The 10,805-nt window shown below is 35.7% G+C and overlaps 1 protein-coding gene across 1 annotated transcript; it reads left to right on the top strand.

Annotated features, from left to right (window-relative positions):
* Positions 1 to 7,962: 7,962 nt before the first annotated feature.
* CUNH2orf66 (chromosome unknown C2orf66 homolog) lies at positions 7,963 to 10,711 on the top strand. Its single transcript, XM_026049396.1, has 3 exons — positions 7,963 to 8,161; positions 9,093 to 9,278; positions 10,491 to 10,711. The coding sequence occupies exons 1-2, from the start codon at positions 8,039 to 8,041 to the stop codon at positions 9,273 to 9,275; spliced, it is 306 nt and encodes a 101-aa protein (XP_025905181.1). The 5' UTR covers positions 7,963 to 8,038; the 3' UTR covers positions 9,276 to 9,278; positions 10,491 to 10,711.
* The last annotated feature ends 94 nt before the right edge of the window (positions 10,712 to 10,805 follow it).

Genomic DNA, 10,805 nt, shown 5'->3' with positions numbered 1-10,805 from the left:
GTCATCTTAGTGCAGAAATACTAGACCAGCTCAACTATCTCAAAATATGGGTTATAACAGGAAATCTACTCACACTCGATCAATTTCAAATATGTACTTTATATAGTAGTAGAGCCTGACCCACTTCTTGTAGCTCATCGTTCTTGCCTGAAGTGCCTCAGTTCTAGCTTGTTTGTAGAGTTGATTTATTTGAACTGGTTGGGAATACCAATCAGTTCATGTAGTGACTTCCAAAATGAAGGACAAGCATCAAGCAAGCACTTGTTCTGTCTCCTCACAAGAAAGCCACCAGTTCAAGCTATCAGTAAGTCATTAAAACCGCTTTAACTGAGCAAGATTATTGTTACTTAAACCAGTGTCATTGTTATCAATAATCTCTGCACTGGTCTTCTAGTCTTAACATTTTATATTACAGACTAGATTATGCAGAGTGTTTGTAATCAGAATAACTGTCTGAACCTGAAGCTGTATCTTGATACCTTCCTTCTAACTATATGTATGGTACAATATATGTATATGGGTGAATTGTGTGTATATATTTGTAGCTAAAATCAAGAAGTCCATTTAACCTGAAGATTCAAACACAGAGGAATAGAATTTCTACTGAGAAATGGTGAAGGATCGTGACAAAGCTGCACTGAGGCAGTGGTAAGAGGCCGGCTGTGAAGAAGGCAGGATCTGATTTCTAGGGATCTATATGGGTCCTCTCTGCTTACTACTATATTGTTTCTCTAAAGTGGGTTTGCCACCCCAATCTTCTCATTCTACATGTGGACTTGTTTGTCTTAATGATTCTATTGGAGCTGCAGGTGGAATAAAATAATAGTCAGAATAAGAAGAGTTAACAGTGCCAGCATATAGTAATTTAGATAGTTTTGATAAAGGCTTCCAAAATATATCCCAGGGCAAAATAGACTAAATGGTAGTAGCATAGAAGAACACACATTTTTTTCAACTATCATTATTTTTCTAAATCTAGGAATCTGGTTGAACTCTAGTTGAGAGTTCTTCCTTGGTATTTGGTTGATAGTTGAGAGTTCTTCCTTGGTGTAGGTTACAGAATTTTGGGTAACAATTCTTACATGACTTGCAATGCTGAGATACAAATACAACAAATGCTTTCAGAAAGATGCGATTCTGGATTCTGAATGCCAGGCTTTCCCACATCTTTCCTGATGCTCCCTTTTTCCAGAGGTTACATTCCTTCATTGGGGTTGCAGGAAGTGGTATTGCTTAGTCCATTTTGTATGCTTTGTGTGCTGTTTGCTAGGCGAAAGTTTTGTTTTCAGAGATGCATGTCTGGATTTTGCAGACAGTGCTTGTGGACTGTCTAACTTCGGCTGCTTGAGAGCATGGCATCTACTCCCAACTAGATTCCCTGCACAAGCATTTTGAGGAAGGGGAAAGAGTGAGGAGTACAAGTGCAGAGAACTAATCATCCCATCAGAAGAGAGGTGGAATGATGCCACTAGTGAAAAAGGCAGGGTTTTTTAAATGTCTGAAATTGTTTTTCAGGTAAATACAATCATTTTTCTTCCTTTTGGAGAAGAAGCTGCTGTTATATAAACTTCTAGCTCTACCACTTTTTAGAACGAGAACAAAAAGTAAGGTAGGAACCTAGAGTACCAAATATTACTAATTTTAAGTACAGCATATTTGTACATCAAAAATCAGCATTGTCATAGTGGAATTTCTGAGAACTGGTTTCTTTTTCTCAAGAAAAAAAAAAACAGTAACAGGACTTTTAGTTACTATCTTTTAGTATTTAGAGTTCTACTCTGCTTTTTGAGTGAATTGATTGATATGTGTAACAATTCATTCAGAAGTATTCATTCGCAAAGTTACAGCAAAATAAAGCTGAGAAAAGTAATTGCAATATATAGCAGAAGAAATGGAGACTTCCTATCTGACTGACATAAGAATTTTAAGTTCTCATCTATAATTAGGCTACATCTAAAGTCAACTTTTAGAGAAAAAAAAAGTTTATTCATGCCTTAAAAAATAAAGATATTGCCTCAGTCGATACTTAGTTTTCTATTTGTTTGCCAGTCATTCGACCATTTTTTGAAATCAGATACATTTGCTCTGTGAGTTCGGAGAGGACAGAATAAAGTTAACTGTGTGCTTGTGAACAAATGCAGACATTTCCAAAGAGTTTAGTCAATCGAGTTTAATATGGTGATGAGAGCTTCAATAGAATTTTGTATTAGCTACACTGAAAAAAAGAGCAACTGTTTTACAAATCTTCAGTATTCTAATTTGCTAAAATTGTTTTGTTAGGGGAAGATTACAGTGTCTCTACAATAGTTGTGTTGCTGTTTTAAGTCACTAAGCTGCTAGGCTAAGAATTTTCATTTTCTTTTTAAACATTCAATAGTGAATGTTGGGCGTTTATTTTGCAAGTTTGGCTCCTTACATTCCCTTGTGGAAAATAGCTGTGGTACCTTTTAAAGACAACGCTGTACTATAAATGGTTTTAGAACTTTCATCCCTGTTCCAATAAGGGGAGATCTAATTCTGTCACCCAAGCTATAGGCTACTGGCCTGTACCTCTGGATAGGTGTGCCAGTGAATGACAACATACAAAAACATACTTAGAATTTTAAGCTAGTATTCATAATGTTTAAAGCCTCTAGACGTTTATTTGAAAGCCTTTTACAAATGTATATATTTTTCTGACACATTTTTTGTTTATGGAAGAATGTAATCCAAGCTTTTAATCAGCTCATTTATCTTAAAGCTTACGTTAAATAAAACGTGTAAATTTTACACGTGTAATTTTTATCATGTTAGTTGATATTGCTGCTTTTGTCTAATAAATTTGAGTGTTTGGAGAGAATATTTGTACCAGCTTTTACTTAAGGAAGTCTCTTCCATGGCTTCAGCTGTTCAGGTATGTAACCACATACCTGCCTCAAGCATGTGCTTACTGCCTGAGTCAGACACGTGGAATTTGGACCTTAACTTAGGTTAAGATTTCAGGTTTCCTTCTATATTTGTGTTTTTCCATAGTAGCACCTGGCACATCATTCCAGCTCCCGCCTCCATGGGAAGTTATCCCTCCCCTGTAATAGCAACACAGGGCTCGCAGCGAAGAGTGCCGGGACGCACGGTCTCCCTCCTCTAGGCACTTCCTCTGTTGGAGTTCTGTATCTCTGAAATACCAGCAAAGACTTCATTTTCCCCTAACTTCTTAAATAATTTCAAGATTTGTATTAAGCATCAAGCTGAAAGCACAAGTGTCTTGGTGTTTATTCTTTAACGTTAAATCAATTATTTTGGGATTAATTGGGGCATTGATACTTTCCGTGTATGTCACTTAAGGACGGAAAATGTATTTGAAATGTCAGCACCTGACAAGGGAAATTTATTTTCAGAAGTTTAGGGGAAGTAGATAGGACAAGCCAAATTAGACCAAAATTGAAATGCAGTATTGTTTTTTCACTGTGATGTTTAATTTTTAGTTTTCTAAAGGAAAAAAATATGTGCCTTACAGCAGTAGATGAATAAACTGTAACTGTAGCCTGTGGACTTCTGTGGCCTTATGTTTCACTTTGGAAGTCCCATGGAAAATGACCAAAAACATTTGTGTGGATCATGCAGGAACTTGATTTGAGGAAAATATTAAAAAAGAAAAATTAAGATCCTCTTTACCAACAGTATTATCTATAGAAATTAAGCATTTACAGAATCCAGATTTCTGGGAAGTACAGTACATTTGCAGGTTGGAATTACACCAACCAAAGACAGAAAGCTGCAGTTGACCCTGTTTGGTCAATTCTTTCTGTTGACAAGAAAAAAAAGTCTCAGATTTGTCTCAACTTTTATGTCTGCCAGAATCTTATTTTTTTTGGAAGAAACTGAAGAACAACATTTTCTGATGAGAGCTCAATTGATACACTGTTAAGCAGTGTCAGTGTATAGGCTTTAGTGGGAGAAATAAAACTGTTTTGGGGGGGTGTTTTTGTTGTTGTTAGTTTAGGCTTAGGTTGGGGTTGGCGGAGGGTTTTAAGCTCTGAAGTTTTTCTATAGTGAACTTCACTGTTTAGGAAAAATACTTTTTTAAAAACATAAACAAAAAGGTTATAAATGGGTTTATGTGTTCTTTTCTTCCCAGTTCTTTAAAGAAAACCAGTAAAACCAATAAAATTGAAACTCCTTAAATTTTATTTTGAAACGATAGAAGATTCCTGTAGGTGTCATTTTTAATATGAAGAGTTTATAGGGAAAGCCGTCTCTGGCTTGCCCGATGTCACTCTGTAGGAGTCTTTTATGCATTGAAAAACAACAACAAAAACAAATTCTGAGTTTGTTTTTTTACTATGAGTAGTCACATTGGGTCTTGAGTAATGATGCTGTGTCTCAAAGCTTATTGTTGGACTCTGTTTAGACATGTACACAAAATGACTGCATGTCAGCACATCACAGTAGTTATTTGAATATTTTAGTTATTTTGATATGCAAATCCAAGTTAATAATCTTTTACTGAGGACTAAGTTGAACCTGACGGGCACAACTCTGCTAATGCTTTTGCTCAGCAGAAAACATGCAACTTGAGATCTTTTCTGTTTCTTCCTTCTTTATATTAATTTAGACTTTAAAACCCTCAGTCACTTAACCTTTTCTCCTCTTTGTTCTGTGATGATTGTTGACTTCCTGTGTAGACGGTGCTAGTACTAAAATCAGCAAAGGGGCAGAACTAGCTTTAGGTTGAATTCGGAAAAAAAAATGTGCAGGCCTAGTAATATTATTCCTTAGTTACTTTTTCACTTTTTCCCAGCACCAAAACAAAATAATGTTGGGCAAAACACCTATAAAAAGAGTATGAGAGTGAGTGAGTGTTGTTTGTTTTCTTGCAGGAGATATGGAGCATTGATATTTTTGTTTGTAATACGAAAAGGGCTTAAATTTTGAAGAAGACCTATGTAACCTTTGGAAAAATCTATCACTTAACAAGCAGCTCATCTGACTACTTAACTCTTCCTGTTTTGAGTTCTTGTGTAGTTAGTGTAAACCTGGTGTTTTAGGTGGAGCTAACTGTTACAGATCGATAGAGATGCTGACAGGGTCATTTCAGTTAATGTTTGAATAATGCTGTAATAAACCAGCATGCTTATTAGAACATGTGTAATTGAATTCTTCAGTACAGTTCATGCAATGTGTATTAAGCTTCAGCAAAGCCCTGTTTTTGTGAGATGCTAAGAAAAGTCGGAGAATCCCTATCTCCAACTACTGCTGAATTATTGAAAGCTGAATTTGCAGAATCTTTCAAAACTGTGCTCTTAGCTATTTGTCTTTGTTCAAGACTGACTTAATTAGGAGCAAGATTGTGACTTCAATATTTTGTTTGATGGTTTACCTGTCTGCAGTGTATCCTTCACATTTTTAATATAAATGTGCATGACTTATGAGCGCACTGTGTAGCGTATACTGTGCTAAACAAACACGTGTGTTTATTGCTGTCTGTTATCATAACATGGCTGCATTAATAGAAAAGGTAATTTTTTAAAAGTGCCACTTATCAGTCATACTCTGTAGAGTGTTATGAATGTTATCTGCACATCTCTTGTCCAAATCTGTTAATGACTGTAGTGTGAACATTTGCCTTTCGTCTTTGCTCAGGTACTCGTGTGGAGCAGTTTGGTGCTTTTTTTCTTCTAACTTGTAGAAAATAAAAACAGTGAACAAAAGTTTTTTTGTAAGAGCTTTAATTTATGTAATGAACACTTTTATTCTCCCCACCTTGCCCCCATCATCTTGAATAGCACACAATAAAGGTCTTATCTGACGAAGCCTGCCTGTTACAAAATCTACTCACTCTAAGCTTTTATACTTGCCTTTTCATTGTAATTAAATATGAACCAAAATGCAAAATGTTTGTGAGTAACCTAATTGATATATATGCAGCAGCATCTGCATAAAATCTGTTTTATGCAGAGCATAATTAGTTATGATCTTAACAGAACAGAATTTATTTGTATTTATAACTGTCTCTTATTCGAGAAGATTTTCACTTTGTCAATTAACTTGCATGTAACAAAACATGCAAATTGTTTCTGACTATTTTCAGCTTCAGTAGAATTTAATTCAGATACATAGGACTTATTGTGGCCTATTGACTATATAATTAGTATATTCACTTTCTCTAGTATATTCACTAGATTTGATCTGGTAAGAATGTGTTTCTGTATGAGCAGTCTGCTGAGAGAAAAATCTAAGGTTTAAATTTAAGCACATTCAAACTGTGGCACACCAATTTCTGTCTGGTAAATCTTTTGTTAAACTGGCTCCTGTCGTGTGAGGAAGATGTAGTTTTGTCTAATGGGTGTAACTGAGCTAATAGTATTTTAATGTGAAAGTGTACCATTTATATTTGACTTTCAGTGAAATAATATAATGGAGGGACTTTTAATGGAGGCAGTGTGTAAGTGTATAAGTCCTCATGATTGGATCAAAAATACACTGTGAAATACAATAGCACTGGGCTGATCAGAGACCTCTTGACATTAACGAAGAAATATCAAAGATTTCAGGCAGAGGAAGCCTTGCCTTTGCCTTTAACTAAATTTAGCTGATTTTTCCATTAGCTGTTTGTTACTTGCTCAAAAAGCAAACTGGCCAGAACAGCTCCAGGCTTAGGAAAGGATGTACACACTAAAAGATTAAGGATCTTGATTGTATATGTATATAGGGCATAAGAATAGGTTAGTTAAATACTTCATAGTCCATTCAACTATTGTGAACCATGTTATCCATGTGAATGATATAATGGTATGTGAATGATATAATGGTATAATGAATGATATAATGAAATTACAGGCAAGTTAGAGCAGCTTTGAGATAAGAATGTTATTAAATACAGCCAAGGTAAATTAACATTAATATCCTTGTAGTCTTTGTTTTGGTTTCTAACCTGACAGTAGGGTACTGGCTGTCAATTAATTCAGGATTAAAAAACAAAACTTTAATTAAAATGCTAGGATTTGGGATCTTGAAATAGACCTTACTATTCTCTCTCTCTCCAGCATCACAAAAATGATCCATATCTGATCTTGAAAACCATTCAGTGAGTTATAATGATCTGTTAGTCACCGTATTGGAGAGAGATATCATGTACAATGTTTTAATTAAAAATAATATTTTGATACAGCTCTATTATCTCTGTTGGGAATTGTTTTAGGCTTCTTATATACTTGCCACCTATTTTCTGCAATAAGGCTCAAGGAGGAGGAATTTGCACAGCACTGTTCGATAGCAACAGGTCTTGAGAGCATTAAGGATGAAACTCTCGAGGGGCTTTATTCCATGGAGATGGAATCATTGCTGTATTTTTGAACTCCTGCTAACGTCACTGACACCCACCTATAGTCCACTAGAATATAAGTGGAGAGATCAGTTTGCTCACAGAGTACAAGCAGACTAACCAAGAAGGGGCAAGCCAGAGCCAAACCACTGGTAAGCTTTATTTTAAAGAGACCAAAAAACAGAGAATCTGATACTTTTTTTTTTTTTTGCTAGACTCAATTTGTGCAATGCATCTCTAGTGCATTATACAAAAATATGTTATTATTGTAGTTATTAATATGTGTAGTACATCTTTTATTTCATGCAGTTTTAACATTTGATCTACCTGTGTCTCAAGCCATCTTTTTGCATTTGCCTTGGAGCACATAAAGCTCTAACTGATCAGCCAAAATAAAGACCTGTACTATCGTTATAAAGGTAAATTTACAAATGTTAATGCTTTATATGTCAAGTGCCAAACTAGTCTCTTTTAGAAAGAAAATCCAGTATTGAGAAATAGCTTTGCTGTGGGAAACATATATTTCTGATTTGCTTTTTCCCATTGCATTAGGATAAAAACGGGGAAAGAAAAAGTTGCTAGCACACACATTAGTTTAGTCTTTAGCAGGTAGATGCTCCTTGCCACTCGTAAATTGTTTTTTTTTGCTGTCCTCTGCATTGTCAGACTTGCTTCCTTTGGTTACAGCGACAGAGAGTTCATCCTTCCTGCAGGTATCCTGTTGGTCGCTTCACCATGTGGAAGGTGGTGCTCCTGCTTGTATACACAGTATTGGCTGTAAGAGGACTGGCAAAAGGGGCTCCTTTCCAGCCAGAAGAAAAATGGAAACCTTTAGATAACCCTAGAAACCGAGACCTGGTAAGGACAAGTAGCAAGAAAAATAACCTAAGTCTAAAATAACCTAAATAAGCTTTACACAGTCTTGCTTTTTGTGTGTTTTCTATCACAAGAATGTTTTTCTACTAAAGTTAAATGTAAGTGGGGCCTGTTGAACATAAAGCTAGAAGCTGCATACTTTGTACAGTGAATTGCAGCAGCGAGACGAGCAGCCTTCAGCACCGTTGGCTGAAGAGGCAGTCTCAGTGTACAGCAGTACAGGTAACCTCCTTACATCTCTGTGCAGCAGCTTTACTTTTAAAATACGTGCTTTGGTATGTAAAGCAACTCACTTTATGAAGGAGTTATTATTATGTGTCTCTCAAATGTGTATTGTTCATTAGGTGACATTTCAATCTCCCAGAAATGCAAGTTTGCAACTGATATCATTAACAGTGTCTGAAGATTTAAAAGTTAATTACAGCTAAGAAAGTAACATAATGGAAAATCTGCAAGATCTACAAGGCACTGGTGATTTTCCTACTTTTTTTTTACATTAGTTATAAAGAAAGATTGTTTTAGGAAACATTAATTAAAGCTTTCTACTTTAGCAATTTAATTGAAATCAATTTTCATTGTTTGCCCTTAGGAAGGTTTTTATGAGAGACGTGTTTCAAATGCTGCTTGAATCCTCTGGTTCAGAGAGGAGAATAGACTATCAGCAGGTGCTTGGTTGCCTCTGAACACTTTGTGAATTATACAAGTCAGGGGCGGAGGGGAGAAGTCTATTACTTTGTGCGAGTTTATGATATAGAAGTGATATAGAAAAGTGATATGATATAGAAAAGTGGTTATGATATGAAAATAGAGGACTTCACCCCCTGCAGGAGCAGCCATTATGTTTACTTTGTTTCAGTAAGAATAATTAATCGGAGGTGCACATGCTGTATTTTCAAACGTGAAATATCTTCAGTTTTTCAGAACGCTCCAGGCTTATTTTTCGGGCAGGGGTCTTGATCTCAGAAAGTTCCCCGCTACCTTCACTATGAACAATGAAGGACCAAGGCCTGTCATGTTCTACTCAGATCCTGTTGCTTCTGCATTTGCAGATTATGAAGAAAGGAAAAATTCTTTTCCAAGTTACTTCCAAGGCTGAGAGGTAACACTGACTGAGGTGAAAGAGGGTGCCCTTTCCTGTAGTGTAATCAAGTGAAAGATTTGGTTCAAATGATTTTCATTGCTGTATGAAACAAAAAGCAACTTGTTGTTGAGAACCAAATTAATGGCGTGCACCGTAACTCTTGTCTGAAACTGTTTAAATATCCCTGAAGTAGAGATTTATTAGGAACTACTGTAAAATAAGACATGGTGATTGTGCAGTAAGAAGTAATATGAAGTTAGATTTATGTATAGAATGAAAAATGTATATATATAATTCAGATGGAGCAAGCTTGCATTATTCATAAACTCAGGCTGAATTTATAGCAGATGTATTTCCAGTTTTCTATTTTATTATTTATCTATGCACAACCACATTCTGCAGTAAATCCTTTCATATATCCTTCTAAAGGTGAGTGAATACTGGTAACTCTGAGAACAGGCAATTGTTCTATATTCAGCCTGGGATTTTTAGCACTGTCCTGTTCTCTGCCTACATCTCCTTTTGTAGTCAAAAGAGCAATATTCTTACACATAATGCAGACAAAATTCCAATTCTTTTTATTATTGAGGATGTTAGTGAAAACTGCATTCTGATTTTATTTCTAATTCTCTTTTTCATGTGTTTTTGTGTCTGGGAAAAAAGAAAACTGAATTGGACTATCAGTATTGTGCATGACTGATTAGAAGTAGTTTTTAAAGTGATGCTGTAGCTCAAAATTCAGGATAATCATGGTGGTCTCTTCTGCCCTCAGAATTGCGTTTCAGATATGCTGAATTTTAAATTTAGCCCAAGCAGACCTAACAGCCAACAAAGACTGTTTGCTTAGAATATTCAATTAAAAAAAATAGTGAAATTGCTAAATTTCTGAGTATTTCTTTGTATTATGCCACATGCAACACTCAGGAATGTTCAATGCCTGATGTAAGCAAAAACAAATCAGAACTAAGGGCAGGAGAAACTAGTTAGGTTGCTACAAACTGGTAATTTACACAATCACTGACTCAAATGAAATTCTATGGCCTGGAAATGGTAAAAAGTCTCTAATTAGCCTCAAAGAAGAAAATGAAAATATCTCTACTGACAAATTGTCAATAGTTTGGAAAGTAGGGGCCAGCTGCAGGCAGTTTCAGAGTGTTTCAGTCAATGCTAGCGGGGGTTGGGTCCTGTACTGGGTGTTTTTGTCTAATATCTTTTTGTTTCCTCCTTCAGGTGTTAACACTTCAACTTCATGTGAAGCGGGAACCCTCATAGCATAATATTACTGCTTTGACTTTTTAAAAGTTATCTGACAATTAAAATTCTTCCTCACTGCCACAGTTTTTACCTATAATACCTGATGTATTGCTCTAACTAGCCCATTTTCTGACTACCTGGTAATGCTGTTAACAAATGCGGTGTTTAGCTACAACGGTTTGTCTAGGAGACTTGTATTTGTTTAAATAGGAATAAATGACAGGAAGAGATCATTTCAAAAGTGGTTTTTTGTTTTGTTTTTTGATTACCAAGTGTCCTTGTTCAAAATAG

Source organism: Nothoprocta perdicaria, unplaced genomic scaffold, assembly GCF_003342845.1.
Source record: "Nothoprocta perdicaria isolate Ctin4 unplaced genomic scaffold, notPer1 scaffold_11, whole genome shotgun sequence".
In the NCBI taxonomy this organism is placed as follows: Eukaryota; Metazoa; Chordata; class Aves; order Tinamiformes; family Tinamidae; genus Nothoprocta; species Nothoprocta perdicaria.
Note: the sequence above shows the minus strand (reverse complement) of the source record. Positions and strands in the feature narration are given on the sequence as shown.

Coding starts and splice junctions, on each gene's coding strand:
- CUNH2orf66 (XM_026049396.1), top strand. CDS start 8,039: ATGTGGAAGGTGGTGCTCCTGCTTGTATACACAGTATTGGCTGTAAGA. Junction 8,162..9,092: donor ACCCTAGAAACCGAGACCTG/GTAAGGACAAGT, acceptor AAATATCTTCAG/TTTTTCAGAACGCTCCAGGC.